This window comes from Lepisma saccharinum, chromosome 14 (assembly GCF_977018435.1).
Source record: "Lepisma saccharinum chromosome 14, izLepSacc3.1, whole genome shotgun sequence".
Taxonomy (NCBI): domain Eukaryota; kingdom Metazoa; phylum Arthropoda; class Insecta; order Zygentoma; family Lepismatidae; genus Lepisma; species Lepisma saccharinum.
Genome location: NC_139242.1, coordinates 24520110 through 24539707, shown reverse-complemented (window position 1 = coordinate 24539707; position 19598 = coordinate 24520110). Strand labels below are relative to the sequence as shown.

At 35.5% G+C, this 19598-nt stretch overlaps 1 protein-coding gene across 3 annotated transcripts in view; it reads left to right on the top strand.

The window, feature by feature from the left end:
* Positions 1 to 19350, top strand: part of LOC145998728 (uncharacterized) — a 37733-nt gene extending 18383 nt beyond the window's left edge. Inside the window, exons 2-4 of one of the 3 annotated variants that reach the window (XM_083135255.1) lie at positions 4741 to 5316; positions 9363 to 10348; positions 18969 to 19350. In XM_083135255.1, the coding sequence (XP_082991381.1) occupies positions 4850 to 5316; positions 9363 to 10341 (1446 nt within the window). In that variant the 5' untranslated portion in view covers positions 4741 to 4849 and the 3' untranslated portion in view covers positions 10342 to 10348; positions 18969 to 19350. Of the gene's footprint in view, positions 1 to 4740; positions 5317 to 9362; positions 10776 to 16880; positions 17077 to 18968 lie in introns of those variants that run through there. The other 2 variants (XM_083135256.1, XM_083135254.1) reach the window with 2 other exon arrangements.
* Positions 19351 to 19598: the final 248 nt, after the last annotated feature.

The window sequence follows — 19598 nt, the reverse complement described above, 5'->3', positions numbered from 1 at the left end:
TAGTTACAGGAAGAACACTATAAATCACAGAAAACAATACTCTTTGTAATAAAATATCGCTACAATTTCACTATTTGAATTCCATGAACATTACTAAAGGAAAAAGCAACAAGCGTCACCAACCACAACCAGGGAGCTCACACAATGGTTAGGCAATGTCACCGACTTTGACGTCAGAGTTAACGGAAAATTTCACGTTTTGACTGCTTACAGCGTCATTTTTTACCCTGGTGGCGAGAATTGGAACTTTTTTTGCAAGCGCATTGCTTCATTAGCATATCTACGAAATTTCAGACTGCTGCTCTCATTACAGCCCGTGCTGTACCACTCTGAACACCGTCACTTTAATTATAACCACCTGGTATTTTAGCTAGTGCCAAAGGAAACCTTAATTACAAGGCAACGATGTTACCAGTACGCTATCGGGGAGGCCCAATCCTGCATAGTGAATGGAAAACGACCACAGTGTCAACATAAGTTTATCTCCAGAGGAGGAGTTGGGATTTTCCCCCAGCTCCAAGATGTAGAAAATTGTATTTTTGAAGGAAATACCAGGAATTGATTGACCTACCTCTACCTACTAGGCTTGCATTCAATACAGGCAATTGGAGGCGTTAATACAAGAAATCTCTTCGACGGCAGTTTCCACATCAAGCGGAGCACCTTTACGAATTTCCCAGACTGAAGTAATTTGTCCCCAGCAACATATCGATCGTTTGTTACTGGAAAATAGAATTTCGTTGAACCGCGTCGTGTCCAATAAACAAGGCTACTGCGATTGATGGTGTTCTCCTAGTTCGTGCAATTGTTTTCCACTTTGCAAAACACGATGTACCCAACGTTTTAACTCCTGGATACTGCAGGATATTTTTTGGCATGTGACCCTCTCGGTCTCCTTCGTGTAGAAGTGATTAGCAAATCATATTGCGAAGACAGGACAGGAGTAATCCTGGCGGTTTTGCTTTTTTGTTGAAGTTTCGGCAACATTAGTTTATTATTTGTAGCCTGGTATTTTTTGTGTTTGTGTTGATTGTGTCTTGTGTAGTAGTTGTGCTGTCTAATGTGTTTGTCTTCTGTAGTAGTTCCTCCATTCATATTGGGGGTTAGGTGTAGAGCTGACAACTCTGCACTGTAAAAAAGCCATGTCAAGAATCAGCAATATAAGGCCATGGATGTTCCCAAGGTAAAATATTCCGGAGGTAAAATAGTCCCCCGTTCGAATCTCCGGGTGGGGACTACTTTGGGAGGTCCCTGGACTAAGGATAAGATCTACGTTAGGAATAAGGATATTAAATTAGGCACCTGGAATGTTCTGAGCCTTTACCGGCCTGGGGCATTTCAGTGTACAGTTAATGAGATAGTTAAGTATAAATTAGATGTAGTAGCTGTCCAGGAAGTAAGGTGGCCAGGAGAAGGGAATTGTAAAACTAAAAATTATACTTTTTTCTATGGTGGTACTGAAAATCATAATTTTGGAACAGGCTTTTTCATAAATAATAGAATTATCTCAGCTCTTAAAACAGTAGAATTTATTAATGATAGGATATCATATGCAGTTTTACAGGGTAGGTGGTGTAAAATTATTTTAATAAACATACATGCACCAACGGAAGATAAAGATGATTTTTATACAGAGTTAAAACAGGTCTTTGGTAAATTTTCTCAGTATGATATGAAAATTCTGTTAGGTGACTGTAATGCACAGATTGGCAAAGAAGATACATTTAAACCCACAATTGGTAAAGAAAGTCTTCATGAATTAACTAATGATATTGGTATAAGATTGATTACTTTTGCAACCTCAAAGAATTTAATTGTGAAAAGTACCACTTTTAAACATAAAGATATCCATAAATATACCTGGTCTTCTCCAGATGGTAAAACTCATAATCAGATAGATCATATTCTCATTGATAAGAGAAGGCATACTAGTATAATTGACGTTCGTACACATAGAGGTGCTGGCTGTGCCAGTGACCATTATTTAGGAATTGCTAAATTAAGAGAAAGGCCCTCAGTGATAAATCATAAGCAACAAAATCTAAAAGTTATAAAATTTGATACAGGAAAGTTTACTGATGAAAGAATTAAGAAAGATTACCAAATTAAACTGTCAAATAGATTTGATGTTTTGCAGGATTTAAATGATGATGAAAATATAAATGAAACAGACGTAAATAAGAATTGGGAGCACATACATAATGCAATAGAATCAGCAGCTAAAGAAAGTATAGGATATCATAAACCGAGAAAAAGTAAGCCATGGTTTGATAATGAATGTCATAATGTAATAGAAATAAGAAATCAGGCTAGACTTAGGTGGTTAAATAACTCTGATGATACAAATCTAAACAATTATAATAGAGTAAAGGGAGAAGTTAACCGCACGTTTAGAAGTAAAAAAAGAGAGTACTTGAAAAGCAAAGTTAACGAAATTGAAACAAACAGCAAAAATAAAAATATCAGAGATTTATATAAAGGTGTAAATGAGTTTAGAAAGGGGTGGCAACCTAAAGTAAACTTGATAAAAGATAAAGAAGGTGATTTTCTTGCTGACCCAAGCGATATTCTAAATAGATGGAAGAACTACTTTAATGACCTTTTAAATGTCCATGTAGGAGATAAATCAGAAGTGAATGAAGTACACACAGCAGAACCTTTTGTTCCAGAACCTAACTTGACTGAAGTTAAAGATGCTATTAAAAGGCTAAAGAATAACAAAGCACCTGGCATTGATTTAATACCAGCTGAGTTAATTAAATATGGTGGAAATTCATTAATATGTCAAGTTCATAAATTAATTTGTTTAATATGGAATAAAGAAGAAATCCCTCAACAGTGGAAAGAATCCATAATTGTTCCTGTGTTTAAAAAAGGTGATAAAATGAACTGCAATAATTACCGTGGAATTTCTCTACTCTCAACAACATATAAAATATTATCTAACATTCTTTTAACAAGACTAACCCCATATGCTAATGAAATTATAGGTGATTATCAATGTGGATTTAAACGTAACAGATCAACTACAGATCAAATTTTTCACATCAGACAGACACTTGAAAAAAAGTGGGAATATAATCAAAATGTCCATCAGCTATTCATTGATTTCAAAAAGCATATGATTTGGTCAAAAGAGATAAATTATATAATATATTAGTAGAGTTTGGAATACCTAAGAAGCTTGTTAGTATGATAACAGTATGCACCAGTGAAACAGAAAGTAAAATTCGTGTGGGTATTAATATGTCTGACAAATTTACAATTCATGATGGGTTAAAACAAGGAGATGCATTATCTCCATTGCTCTTTAATTTTGCCTTAGAATATGCTGTTAGGAAGGTAAACGAAACTAAAGAAGGACTAAAATTAAATGGTGTGACTCAGTTGTTAGCATATGCAGATGATGTAGACTTACTGGGGGATGATGTGAATGCAATTAAGAATAATGCTAAAATATTTTTCAAAACTGCTAAAGAGATAGGTTTGGAAGTTAACAAAGAGAAAACTAAATATATGCTTACAGGCCGAAACCAAGTGTTAGGTAATAATCAAAATCTAATTATTGATAACAACTCGTTTGAACCAGTTTCCAAATTCAAATATTTAGGAGTAATATTAACAAATGAAAATTATATTAAAGAGGAAATAAAAAGTAGGCTTAATTCAGGAAATGCATGTTACTTCTCTCTTCATAAACTTTTGTCTTCTCGTTTAATATCTAAGAAACTAAAAGTTAAAATATACAAAACCGTAATTTTGCCTGTAGTATTATATGGATGTGAAACTTGGTCCCTTACATTGAAAGAGGAACGTAAATTGAGAGTATTTGAAAATAAGATCCTTAGGAAAATCTTTGGACCTAAAAGGGATGAGGAGACAGGTGAGTGGAGAAGGTTACATAATTTAGAACTACATAATTTATATTCATGTCCAGATATTATTAGAATAATGAAATCAAGAAGACTTAGGTGGGCAGGCCATGTGGCACGAATGGGAGAGGAAAGAGGAGTTTACAGGATTCTTGTTGGGAAACCTGATGGTAAGAGACCTGTAGGAAGGCCAAGACGAAGATGGAGGGACAACGTCGAGATGGACCTAAGGGAAATCGGTAGGGATGGAAAAGAGTATATAGATCTTGCTCAAGATAGGGACAGATGGAAGGCCTGTGTTGCTGCAGCCATGAACCTTCGGGTTTGAGAAGGCTAGAGAGTTAGTTAGTTAGTTAGTTACCAAAGGAAACAATAATCATGAATATATAATAAATAGAATGAGTAAATAAAAGTAATAATATAAATATTGATCTTGTAGAACAAAAATACTACTCCCAGCAGGCCATATTGAATTTATAATTATCTGCCCAGAGAGCCTGACAAAACTTGAGAAATTCAAAGTTAACTGCCACTTGACCGTCAGCAGGTCAACTGGCTTCCTGGGAATATATACACTTTACCGCCGTTGGCCAAAGTGTTAAATAATGATTTTTTTTTTACAAAAGCTATATGTATATAAATACATGAAAAAGTTGGTTTATCGGTGGTAAATGTTGTAACGTGGAGATAGAATATGCCACTGGTTTTGGTATTGCAGGGGCAGGATTACATGGCAAGCAGCTGATTGCATCACTTCACTCACTTAGGGCTAAATGATTTTTCTTATGTTGGTAGAGCGGTAATCGAATGACATGCTAAGGGCAAAATAAGTAATTTTCTTTCTATTTTATTTCTTTTTTAATTTTAGGGTATCAAGATGTCCAATTGCACCATGGATCTAAGCTGGTGTCAAATGAAGGGAGCAAGAAATGGCTTCCACAATTGACATACGGAACCGTGAACTGCTGTAAAGTGTGATGAATTCCACAAAGTATAAAGGTGTGTGTGAGGTAAATGTTCCTGGCTATTTCGGAGGAATTAACGAATATGCCCACTTCTTGCAGCATCAAGAGAGGTATTTCAAGAAATTTCTGCCATATCCACCACCCAACGTGTCAGCAAAACCCGACGGTGTCCTAAGTGGTGGAGGGAGCAATGAAATAGTACCCCACATGTGGGATCCCAAATTCCATTACTACAAAGTTCCTGGGCCAAGAACCGAAGAGATACAAACCAATAAGGATCCAGAGAGAAGACTAAACAGCAAGACAGATCCCGCAGCAAAGCCTGGTTCCTACAGTGCGGATGTGGATTATGAGCATGTAATAGACCTGAACATTTCTAATATGTTGCATTTATCATATGGAAGCGATTCTGGAGGTAGCAACAATAGTAACTGCAGTCAGCCAATTGTTGGGAATAAACAAGACAGTGCAGTGCAGAGGTATGTCAGTGAGATCAGTTAATATTAGGAAATGAGTTTTTGTGATTAGAAATATGTAAGTTTCCTGCAAAATATTGAAAAGTCAGAAAATTCATTTTTTTAGTGGAAAAAGTAATTGAAAAATCAAGAATTTCACAAAAATTCTCAAAAAAATTTGAAAAGTCATGGAATATAAAATGTCATTGTTGTACTTTTGTTGAATATGGGTTGTTCACATAATTGTAAACACTAATTTGTTACAGTGGATGTTTTATGTTTGGGGCATTCCACGAAAAGTGGCCGTACTCCATGTAAATAACAAAATGAATCAATCTGAGAATTATTTTTGTTTTTTTTCCATTTGTTAGCAGACATCACAAAGTACTTCATAATTCTATGAAATCAGTTCATTATGAATATTTTAATCCGATATGATATCAAGAACCTTACATTTTATGTGTGAAATGTCGCACATGTAACACTGGAATGCCCCTTTTTTAAAAATTTATTATTTATTTTTTATTATTATTTCTCTTGCATCGAGAACCACTGCTTTTACATGTCCACTCTAAAAATATACCATAAGCAGAGTTATCATAAATTAGAAACTTTCGAATGTGGTCAAAATGCCTGAAAAAGTCCAGGACATGATTTCGCAAAATTTGGGAGGGGCTGCAGTGTAGGCATATGTAATAACAATGATGATTCAGTTATAATATTTTCAATAGAGGTTATTATTTCCATTTTGCTATTGTGCTGTCAATGTACCATGCAAATATACTGCATATGTTTTCAGTGTACAAAGGAGACTTTAGTCAGTTTGTCTTATCCCTTCTGTTGTCCCTTGCTTTGTAATTCACTTTTGGATACCACCTCCATTATCAGTCTTCAATGCCACCTATTTACAATACCCCTCCTCCAGGATCTGATCTTTAGCATCCGAATTATTTTACGTCCTTCTTGCAAGCCCTGACTGTCAATATCACTGCAACAACATTCCACCCATGAATAAATTTCCAATGATTTCATAGTAATTCTAATATTGAAGAAAATAAAACTTTCAAACAATGTAGGGCAATTCGTATGAGAACCAAAGGAATGTAACTCCCAAAATGCAGATTTTGGTTTTGTTTAACGTATCTCCTCTGAAGAGCTGTATTTGGGGCCAGATCGACACACCTCTTCTCCTGGTAGAGTCATGTATCTCCAATTCACTGATTTTTTTAGTCAGGCATATTCATAAAAAAACATTACCATATCATGGGGTAACTTGAATCAAAAAATAAGGGTTTTGTGCTATAAATCGTGCAAAAATGGTTTACCTTCCAAAGTTTTAATATAATTGAAAACATTAAAGTCTTGTGAGTGGTTGACATGATTTTTTTTTTTTTTATGCATGAATAGTAAAGTTACATTTATTCATAGGACAATGTTACCCCATGCAAAGCATGGGGTAACATTGCCCACCATATCTTTTATTGCTGAAATAAATTGCTTGGACAAAGTTATACCTTCTAAATTTCACAAAATTCTGTCCACTAGAAAGAAGTTACAGTGGTTTGAAGTTTAAACAGTACACGACATTTTAAGATTAGCTTGCACATATTGAATTAACTAAATGTTGCTCACAGGAGCTTAGTGCTCTAGTCTGTCTTTGTTGTGAACAGTATGTCTACAGTAGAACAGTCATAATAACAGTGCTAAGTAAAGAGATAACTAACTGCAAATTAAAAATAGGAACTGGTTCATTGATATGATGTATGTTAAACATGATACCAGAACAAAACAAGTGTGAAGAAAAATTAATGAAACATATTGTTAATGGTCTTATAAAGTGACACATACTAGTGTGTTGAATCTACTGGACTGTCAAACACATATGTTCCACACTTTATTTGGCATGTTTGTACCTCTAAGTTACTTATTCCTGAACTTGAGCTCCATCAAACTGTGAACCATTCCTTTGGGACTTATTGACTGTAAATGTTGAAGGTCTCACTGATAAATGTGTAGACTTTGTAGGTTCCTCACCAGTGAACAAACCCATCCTCACTTTCCACATCACTGTCAGACATATTGGAGGAAGTGGAGTCATGGAGAGAAATGAGAATCTGATACATGAGAGTCGCTGTCCGCATTTGACACAGATCGACTGGACGTCACAGATTTTCCTGGATCAACATTGTCTCTTTTTTCTTCTAGGTGTATTGCTACGTTTCTTTCCATGTCTCATTTCTTTCAAAAGATCCACAAGACAATGAATTACTAGTAATGGTGTGTTAGGTCTCTTATCAGATGCAGAGCCTGGAAGCTTACCCAAAACCTTAGTTGGATTCAGTGAGGATATTCCACAAGCAGCAAACCCATTAATAATATTCTCTGCTAATTTTTCCTTAGCAGCTGCAAATAGCAGGAAATACACCCTTCTTCAGGCTGTTGATGCCAGGATTTTGTATTTTCCAGGACCTCAGGAGTTTTCTCCAGTGACCTTTCAAACTACGGAAAACAGCAACATCTAGTGGTTGACAGAGATGTGTGCTGTGTCCGGGAAAACAAACAAACTTCACATTATTTTCTTCACAGGCTGTGATGACATCAACAGAAAAATGGGAGGACAAGTTATCACCAAGGAGAACTTTTGGACCAGCAAGTTTCTTTGCATGGGGTAGAAAGACTCGGAAGAACCAGTCTTTGAAGATGTGCAAATCAAACCAGGCATGAGAAGATCTGTTGTAGAAAGTTTTGCCCTTACAACAAGAATCACTACAGAATGGTGCATGCATGGGGGTTGTTTGTGTCCATGTATGCCATAGGTGTTCAGCCTTATATACAACATATATATGAAGCACAATTCCCGAGGCAGAACTGCACATCATAAATGTTATTGAGGATTTTGAATGATTGATGACTTGTTCAGGATATTTTACACCACGTTTAACAATAGCCTTGACACTGCCAGGATTGTCTGAGAAATTAGACTCATCATAATTCAAGATATTTTCTCTAGGAACACCATTTAGAGTTGACTGTAAATTGTCAAAGTACGGTTGAATATCCTCCCTCGTTACAGAGGCTCGTGACCTTGAAATATCACACGCAGTCCTCTTTACAATTACTCCCTTGTGTCTTTTCAGAAATCCATGGCACTATTCATCATCTGGCAAATTATTTCTAAATTTCTGTAGTTACACCCTTCCTATCAAGGTACACTTTTGTGAGATGGTGCAGGTCATTTTCTTTTAGAGGAAAGCCCCATTCACTACACACTTGCACACAACCTATAAGTAATTGTTCCTCATCAGGTGACAAAACTGTAGGAGCTCCAACATTTTTTGTATGTTTTTCCTTGAGTCTGGTTCGAAGAGTGGACCGCTTATGTTGTATTTCAAAGCAGCAGCACGTTCAAAGAGTACACCCCTCTAACATCATTAATAGCTTGTTCCATCACTGATTGATAATAATTTACATTGTACTGTCTCTTTCCAAGTCCCTTTACATATGTTCGCAGCATTTTAGCTAGAGGACAATACTACCCCACAAACCCTGTACAGAAAGAAAATTTTAACCCCATTATTAAGTACTTGATGTATTACAACAACATTAAGCATATTTCATTACAATAAAATAAGGTATCATGGCACTTAGTTTCAGCTGTCTATGTCAAATCAAAATATAAAATGTCTCAAAAGTATAAGGACCTTTGAAAATTTCAGTTTTTAGGTAACTGTGTATTCTATATTTTTTAAAAATACGCATGTAACATAAATGTCCTCTAACATGAAAGTAGTAAAGAGGTCTATGCTCTATAATCTGGACAATTTTGGTTTGATTCTGAAACTGTGTATGCTTGCCACAGACTATAGTATTAGGAAAAGTGTTTGGTGGACAAAGTTATCCCGGGGACAATGTTACCCTATGTTACGGTATATTCTCTGTCCTGTAAATTTGATAAATTGGAGTTACATCTGATTCTCACGATGAATTGTAAATAATACTAATAATACTAATCTTTACTGTTGGATTGTAAAAATGTTGTGCTATACTTCATGTGTGTATTTCAATTTCAGAAATATTGGAACTACAACATGCGGAAACCAAGAATTTCCACAACCGCTGAATACTGGTCCAGTTGCTTTCCCAGATGTAAGAATTGGTCCTTGTATAGTTACATCAGGGGCAGAGACTGAAGGAAATGTGTCTGAACATTATGTCTGCAGCACATGCGGGAAGTCCTATTCCGATAAAGTATCACTAAATGCTCATGCTAAATCTCATAGTGCATTCATGTGTAGAGTATGTGGTAAGAAATGTTCAACGAAGGAGGAACTGGATGAACATAACAATACACATTCGGAAAACCCTTATATTTGTTATGTGTGCGGGAAATCCTTTTCGGACAGGTTGTGTTGGGATACACATTTAAACACTCACACAAAGGAAAGACTGGATGGAGGTTACGCAGAGTGTGGACCCAGCTTTCCCAATAGGATCAACACGGTCCAGCAATCCAAAGGTTACAGGAAAACTCCTCATTTCCTATGCAGCATTTGTGGGATGTCGTTCAGGGACAAGGTCACGCATGATAATCACAAATGCCAATCTGGTAACAGACCGTACGCTTGCAATGTTTGTGGGAGAGCTTTTCGTCATAATGGTACGCTCGTTGTCCATGTCCGAACGCACACTGGAGAACGACCATACTCCTGCGGCATTTGCTCAAAAGCGTTCTCACAGAAGTCTGCCCTGAAATGTCACGCCAGGCTACATACGGGTGAGAAACCATATTCGTGTACCATATGTGGGAAATGCTTCACGGTGAAAGGCTCGCTCATCGTGCACACACGTGTTCATACGAAGGAGAAACCTTATGAATGTGAAGTTTGCGGGAAGTCATTCTCTCAGAAGAACACACTGGATGCTCATGCTCGCCATCACAGTGGAGAAAAGCCTTTTACATGCAATATTTGTGGAAAATCATTTGCACAGAAGATTTCACTTAAAGTTCATGGCAAGAATCACGTTAGTGATGCCTCAACAACAACTTAAACATGCTGTAAGTGTTGGGGTAATTTGGAACAGCTTATCTCGGCACTAAGTGCAAGGTAGTTTACATTAGCCTGCATGCTTTGACTGCATTGGTAACTGCTGTTGATTTCATTTGAGCTCTTCTGGTCCTCTCAGGACTGTTCTGATGAGTTTATCTTGTGCTTTGTTGATGAGTGTGGCATGAAGCAATGATGTTACCTACTTTTCTCCCCAGTAGCCAAGATTCCAAAAAGCCATACTGTTTGAACTTGCATCTTCTTGTGTGGTTCATACATACCGGGCTGTCAGAATTAAAGTTCCCATACTCAGAGCCCTGTGCAGTGCATTTGAAGCATTGGATTGTGCTGGTATAGATGCTATGGAGACCATGGAGAAGTGAATGCTGAGATAGAAAAATAGTTCAAATTTTCACCACCAGGTGGTAATGTGTTTCTGAAATAACAACCAGAAATCAGACATGCAAAGCTTTAAAATCACATGCATGATTGTAAACAGTTACATCTTTTAAATTTGTTGTGTCAACATGTGTACGTTAGACAATTATAATTTTAAAACACGTAAAATATAATTTCATTGGGTGAACTTATCAGTGATTAAGTGGCAACTCTACAGCCTACTCCCTTGTTTTGGTTCCCAGTCTTTTCACTTTACTGCCTGAATCCCCTGATTTTTTCCATCTCATGTCTGTCGAAAAACAATGCATAGATACTTGATAACAATTATTCGTTCCCGACCTTATGTTGCAACCAACAACTATGGACTGATTGTTGCCTTTTCTGTAAGACATTACCCTTTCAGTTTTGAAATCCATGTTATGTTTTAAAAACAGGAACTCAAGTTCCCTCTTATGCCAAAAATGCACGAAAATGTAAACACAGTGAATAGCCTCTATACCAAGTTTCACCACATTCCGATGCTTTGAAAGAGCTCTTGAGTAGGTAAACTTTAGTTATAACCACCAAGTACTTCCACACATGTAATAACTTATATTGAAAAATTCAGGAAAATTCAGTTCAGACCAATCCCTGACTTCACCCTAACTTACACAACTTCACTTACTTGATTTATTTCTTTTAATCCCATGGGGGATGTAGGGCTTCAACAAAAGATCTCCAGTATACTCTGCTGTGTACCATCATCTTAACACCTGCTTTGGTTTTCCTCTTTGCCTTCACCCCCTCAACATCCCTCGTCCACATAGTCCATGTTCCCTGGAGATTTCATTCAAAATATCCCCCTGCTAATGTTATTTAATATAATATAATTTTCTAAGAGAGTGGCATCACTTGAGGGTGTGTCTCAGGAAGAAATTCAAAAGTTCTTAAATAAGGGCCACCCTAGAATCCCTTTATGATATAATCATTCATACTTTTTAAATAAGGGCCACCTAGAATCCCTTTATCACATACTCATTCATACTTCTTCAATAAGGGCCACCCTAGAATCCCTTTATCACATAATCATTCATACTTCTTAAATAAGGGCCACTCTAGAATCCCTTTATCACATAATCATTCATACTTCTTCAATAAGGGCCACCCTAGAATCCCTTTATCACATAATCATTCATACTTCTTAAATAAGGGCCACTCTAGAATCCCTTTATCACATAATCATTCATACTTCTTCAATAAGGGCCACCCTAGAATCCCTTTATCACATAATCATTCATACTTCTTAAATAAGGGCCACTCTAGAATCCCTTTTTCACATAATCATTCATACTTCTTCAATAATGGCCACCCTAGAATCCCTTTATCACATAATCATTCATACTCATCTTTGCGATTAACCAAAAGTGGCAGATTAAGCAAAGCATAGCATTATCTCTATGTCCACTGTAGAGCATAAAATAAATTCACCAGCAGACTTGTTAAAAGCAAGTGAGTTCCACTGAAATCAAATATATCTTGCACTCCATCAACATGTATGTTTTCCAATGCAGTTAGCTTTGTAAGTGTTGTCTTTTAAATATAATACTGGTTAATATTTACCCTTCTTTTTAGTTACTGTAACTAAGAAAATATTAATTACAAAGTGTGTTGTAATTTTGAAAGTTTTTCCTGTTAAATTATTATTCTATCAAAGTATCTTACCAGAAATGAAAGGTTGGGATGTACTTTTTTCTTCGCCTTCTGTGTATAGCAAGAAAGTAGAAAATCTGTTTCATTTGTACTTGCAAAAAAATTTACCAGGTTAACTTTATGAAAAGGTTCCTAAAAAATTAGCAATATGTTTCATAAAGCAGAAAACAAAATGCATTGTTAATATCAGGTATATGAATGTGAGATGATATGCTGTAGTTTGAAGGTTCTCCCATGCTGCTAAGTCTGTGTGTTTTCCAGTCTTGCTTTTCTCACAAGGAGTACAAATATTTTTTTTTGAAGAAGCTGTAGAAGGCATTTTTATGAGTTGAAATCATGTGATGCAAGAGATTCTTTGCAATTGTCCACCATGTTAGTACTGTTGTCTTTTTTTTGTATTTTGGTTTCTATATATACAATGTCTTTTGTGGAACAACTTTCTTTTACCTTTTGTTTCAATGGCCACAAACATGCATCTTTTAGAAGAGATGTTTTGCTGTAAACAGTATCTTCAGAAAGTTCTACCACGCAAAAGGAACATGATATAAATCAAAACTTATAAAGTGTGGATATATATAATAAGAATACACTTTGTTTCTAAGTGTCAGATTACTGAAGGATGACATTTTTTGCATCAAAAATTTCTTTTAGTACCAAATTTTATTTCCTAAAATCATTTAAAACACTATGCATAATCTAAATTCACCTGTTATGTTATATATATATATATATATATATATATATATATATATATATATATATATATAAAGTACGGAGCTTATTCATTAGAATATTGTCTACAAACTAGATAAATTGACAATATTAGAAGATTATTTAATACAAATTAGTTCTTTTTTTTAATGCTGAAAGTAGGTGTTAAAAAACTTACATGTGTTTAAATTAAAGTATACATACATTAATGGACATAAGATTATTGGACATACGTTTTTTGTTAATTTTGCAAATTTGGTGGGATACCAATTTCTCAAACAAACTTGAGGCATATTTTTATATATACACTTTTATGATATTCTGAGCTATTTTTTAATGAAAAGACATTATTCTTATTTTAATGAAAAGACAAATTTTAATGATGTTGCTAATATTTGTTACATGTACATAATGTGAGTACAAACTTTTTATTTCATAATTTTTATTCATAAGAATATTTATTATTCTTACTTTGGAAATAATTATGATGCTATTTTGTAACACTTAACAGTGGTCATGCAAACCTTCAAGAACAACACACACAGGTACATTTAAGTACCTGTATTTACATTTTGTTGATTATGCACACATATATACTATTTTAATGCTGTATTATGTTTTCAAAGAGTGTAAGGAAGAATTTACACCAAAGGGGAAAGTAACAATGCACATTCCTGTTCACTAAAGTGGCATATTTTATGTGGTTGGACAGTTGAAGATTGTGTCAATTTATCTGAACAGGAATGTATCGCAAGATGCACACACCTGATTAGCCACTAACTTCTTCCTAAAACTTCGAAGTGCAACAGCCCTTTAAGGACCAGGGCCTGACAAGCAGCTTTATAATTGAGTGACACAACCAACTTCTTCCAACCTGAGGAAAAGAGAGAAAGAGCAAAAAAAATGTTCACTATGTCCAACAGACGGAGGGGAAAAGTGCATGATATTGAAAAGATGGCCTGCTAAATGTAACACCCAAGTAACAATTTACATCTAGTGTGACAGATCATAGTTGTTTTTTTTAACCCAGGCACCTTCTTTTACATCTCATGATACAGTTCAGCCTTCACATAATTTTGACCCGTTTCAGATGCAAGCATTCAGAATTTTTGCATTTATTCTTAACATTGCCAGCAGATAGTTCTCATTATACCTTTCGTGGCTTGTACAAACGCTGCTCTTTGCAATTCTCATTTTGTGAATGCATTTTTATGCAAATGCTGCCCAAATGCCTACTCTATATTTTTTCAATACTTTCTGCAGTGAACACACTTAAAGCTGCAGGCAATGAACTGAGCCCATTTTCTCATGTATGTCACTTATAAAACACAAAAATATATTCACATGAGAATCTATAGCATTCACCAGATGGCACCAAGGTATTGTAAATCCTTCTTTGTTCATTTTTTAAAAAAAAAATCAAGTTTTGTCAAATTAAAATAAGTACATTTCTCTTCTTGCTAATCAAAATAGTTATATGTACAATACTGAATGTTTGTGCTAAATTATAACTTCTCACAATTCAGCTTGAGAAATTTTGACAGAAATAGATCGTAATTCATACTTCTTCACTTTTTCTGAACTCTACCAAAAAGCAAACAAAACTTTGTTCCTCTATATCATCCAAGTTCCCAAGATGTACATGTAGAGACAAGTTATGTACTATTCCAAGTCACAAGAGTCTTGCAGAGGTTATTTGAATTTAACTCTAAAACTGACCACGGTAACAATTAGTAGTTCACATGAACTCTCCAGCCTAACTATTGCCTATTTTTGGGGGAGCAGGAAGTCCTTGCTTTGACTCGTTCTCACCCAACAGGTTGATAGGTGTCCCAAATTGATACCTTCCTGAGGATGAGGCCTGCTCGAAAAAAGGTACGTATTTGAAGGATAGTTGAATTGTCACCAAAGAGAATTTTGTCAGTGGTGAAAGATTCAAGGGAAATGATTAAGGATTACTTAAGTAAAATGCCACCTGGGAGCGCTCTCACTGGTTAACACCCTTGCCTTTGGTGCGAGTGGTTCTGGATCCCTTCCCTGGTGGGAGCTCCAAAAATTTTGATGTTGATCAGGGCTTAAGGTGAGCCATTCTGGCAAATCGGTTTGGTGGCGAAACTTTCTATGAAGATTTAAAGAACAATACTAATCTTTTCCAAGATGATGTTAATCATCTACCCTCTCTTCCCCCCTCCCCCCTTTTGCTGCGACATTGGACATCCATATGAGAACCTAATTTTCTGAAATGACAGTCGTGATGGATCTTGTGTTTATGTATGTACTTTGGATGCAATAATAATAAATAGCATTCTATTTCAATATGCATGTAAGTACTACTACTACTATTTGTGTGCATTTTAGCATTGTCTCCTTGTAATCAAGGGGTCCTAGGTTCCATACCCGGTAGAGGCACATAGCACTTTCAACTGTAGGTCCAGTCCCAATTAGCCTATCAGTGCATAAAACTGGACTTAAAATAAAAAAAATCAATCAAACATAATCATGTCTATGCATTTGTGGTTGGCGTTCTGGCTATTGACTCAAGCAACCATAAGCACTGATGTTGAACCAACATCGTGAGGACATTTGGGGAACTACTCAAAAGCAATAGTAGGGGACTCAGTCCTCAGTATCAGGGAAATGCAACACTGTGCATCACTCAGGAAGAATTATTATTGGTTGGCAGGCCTCTTCTCTCAAATTTGTATTTTTCTTCCCACTCAGATGCCAGGAAACATGTTGATTAGCACTTAGCCCTTGTGTGTGAAATCTCCCTCACAAGATCCTCCAGATTATTTCAGCCTGTATGTTATTATTTGGGCATTTACTAGTGAGTGCCATTACATCACAGGTTAAGATCCAAATACGTAAAGATATTTGTGAACCATATACAAGTCATCTTCCAGTTGATATGCACAGTTGTGAAACATACAGGTCATTTTCCAGTTGATATGCACATCTTTTTCTGTATATACTACTAAATAAATTCATTTTATTTTGTGTCCTACCAAAGTTTAAATTTACCAAGTGCTGAGAAGTTTTGAAGAAGTTGTAGTTTCTGTCATTATAATAAATTATTAACTTTATATGATAAATTATAAACTTTGTGAAATCCATATAGTAATAGAAATAATAATTAGGATATTTGTCTCGTGCAAGTTTTCATTAGTAAGAAATCTTGCAAAGTAGTGACTGTTCGTAAATTAGTATTGTTTCAATATTAAACTGTGGATGGTAGGATGTAGAAGCATTGCTAAATTTTGTATTGGAGGTTAGTTAATTGACCCTTTCACTATTTGACTAAGAGTAGTATAGCATCTCACAATATCCTCTGGGTCCCGGGTTCGATACCCGGTGGAGGCACATAGTGCTTTGGATCCCACTTTAAACTGTAGGTCCAGTCCCGCCGATTAGCCTATCTGTGCATAAAGTGGACTTAAAACAACAAATCGAACTCACAATATCCTCAAATATTTCACATCTTTTGAAGTTTTCTAGATTTATCTGACCATGTTTTCTCAAACTAGCTATTGCAGAAAATTGCTGAGTTTTACTTTGGATTTGTTCTTAATACAAGGAAAGGAAATTTAAATATTGGTGGGAAAATAGTCACATTATAGACTTGGAAGAGTAATTATTGCACTACTACATTGCTCTCCACATTGAGACTGAAAATTAAATTTATTATGTGTTATTGGCTTTATATTACAAACAAAGATGTACCAGGATATTGGCTTTATATTACAGACTAAGATGTCTCCCAAAGATGTACCAGGAATGTACATAAACATAATATGCTAGTTTCAGTTTTTCGTCATTTGCTGTTTCTCCATACTTGATATATTATCACAAAGCAGCACACAGATAAATGTTCAGTTTAGTGTGCAGACCGCTTCTCTCGTATTTACAACCTGAATACCAAATACATGTCGTGGAACATAATTTATAATTAATACATAAGAGAACACTAAAATATATTTTGGATTAGAGAGCATGAATAATTTTGGCAAGACTTCTGTAACAAGTGATAAAAAATTACTATTTTTAATATTGCAGGTAAAAATAACTGAAATAGTTCCAAGGACTAGTATAAATTCTTGCTAATATTGATACGTGATCATTTAACAAATTTGAAACTATTTGCATAGCTACAAAAGTATAAATATATTACATTACCACATGGCATTCCTAGAGCTTTGTTCTAAAATATCTTAATTAGGGCAGAGCAAATATCACTTTGAACCGATACCAATGTCAATGTTGACACTCTTACTGATACCAGTCCTTCAAAATTGTATTAATTAAAAGTTGTTCAAAATATTGATTAATATTAGTGTAATGCACATGTAATCTCAAAATCCATTTTTCCGCACCCAACTTTGAATTGCAACATGATTAGAAAGTGTCGCATGCCATTTTTGCGGACCCCTGAATGACCAAAATGCTGGAAAAGTGTCAGCCAGTATCTTTAAATAAATCCCAACCAATACCACAAGTATTGGCCAATACCAACATCAGTATGAACTCAGCCCTACTTGAGTGTTGAATTTTCTGAACAAGTCACTACTGGAAAATTGAATTTTTTGCAAGCAAAATTCTGTTTCATCACTCACTTTTTCGTCTTCCTTCATTTTCCAATTCACTGTCATTGCTTTCAGAAGACAAGTCCAACGTAGGCTTCCTATGGCATATTATTAACATCGTCACCTTATACTCAAGGGATTCAAAGTTCGATATCTGGTGGAGGCACATAGTACAGTGGTTTGGATCACACTATAAACCGTAGGTCCAGTGCCAATTAGCCTATATCCCCACACAGTAGCCGTAAAACAAAACTTCAAACAAGTGCATTATGCAACGTTGGTTTTTGAGGCATATTTCAGTTTTCAACTATGCACAACAGCAGGCAACTTTCCTTACATCTAACTTATATTCTCTTTCTTCTTCTTTCTCTTCTGCTACTGTTTTTGTTTTTACTACAGCTAGCATAATCTCATCTAACGTAATTGTTGTATTATATATATATTATACACCATCCGCAGACAAATCTAGTCAAAGCAAAGACAAAGCGGGCACACACACACGTGTGTGCGCCCCTTCTGCAATGCAACAGCAACATACGCCATCCAAACTTAAGGGTTAAGATTCATTTATACCATCGTTTGTGTTCACTTGTGTGTGCAAGATGAAAGAGAGTGAGGTGGGTGGTAGATATAATATGAAAGAGAGGAATCAAGTACCAAATAATATACTATAGTTGCTGTGTTGTGGCCTGGTTGCATCCTCAGGTTTGGAATGAAAGAGAGCGAACAATAGATTATCGAGATCCAAACTGAAAACTGCAGCAGTACCTTTCTGTTAAATACCTGTTTACATTCTAGAACCTTGATCTGGTTCACTGCAGCATCTTATGCCATCTCTTGATCTAACCTGAAGACATGGCCAACATCAACAATTTTCATTTTATTAGGTGTTTTATGTCTCCCTTTATGGACTTCTTCCTCCAACATCTACATCATTTGCTCTCTTCACTCATGTACTTTAATTGTTTCCAAGTTGTTGATTTTTTCCATTGTGAAGCCAACTTTATAATGATCTGCCTCTTTTACAATGATCTTCCATTGTATGATTTTAACTGCCATAATTCTAGATGAATATTTTAAAACTTACGCCATGAACCTGTTAATGTTATGCACACAGATGTCACTACACTGTGTAGAAACATTCATAATTTTTGTAGTGAGTCGAAGGAACAAGTTGTTCTTTTTTTGTTAGAAATGTTAAAAGGTGCTTTTTATATGTTTTTGTATGTGTCATAATTGTATGGTCTTGCAGGGAACCATTCTGTAATGAGATTTTCCAGTGCATGAGTGTGTACCAATAACCATTTGTTGAAGATAATAGAACATAATGCAAATTGAGAAGAGGTTGTAAGGCTGGAAGGTCGTTTCATTATAGGCTGAATGTGATAAATATATATAATATATACAGGTATATTATATATGTGTGTGTGTGTGTGTGTAAAAATAATATTTACAATACTCCTTTGTTGTGGTGCTTATTTCTAGTGGCGGTATTTGTGGATGTTATTTGTAGGATTTTTGTGTGCCTAGATTGCGTTGTATTAAAGAATGTGTAAATTGCTATGATAGTAAAATTAACTTGTTGCAGATTTGCCAAACCATATGCACTTTTGCATGTCGTGAAAAAATAACTATGCAGCTGTCATTTGTGTTGTGAAATAAAATATGTTTTTTTTAGTTGTTGAAGTTTGACTTATTTTTACATATATACAGGGTGAGTCATAAGTCTCCATACAAATGGTGAAAACGGTGACTAATGTTTATTTTTCCTTTTCAGGCAGGTGAACCAATGAAAAGAGATGCCACTAACGAAGGAACAACGGATTGACATCATTCTGTTGGCTGGGAATGTTACCACTCGTCATGTAGCACATACATTCAA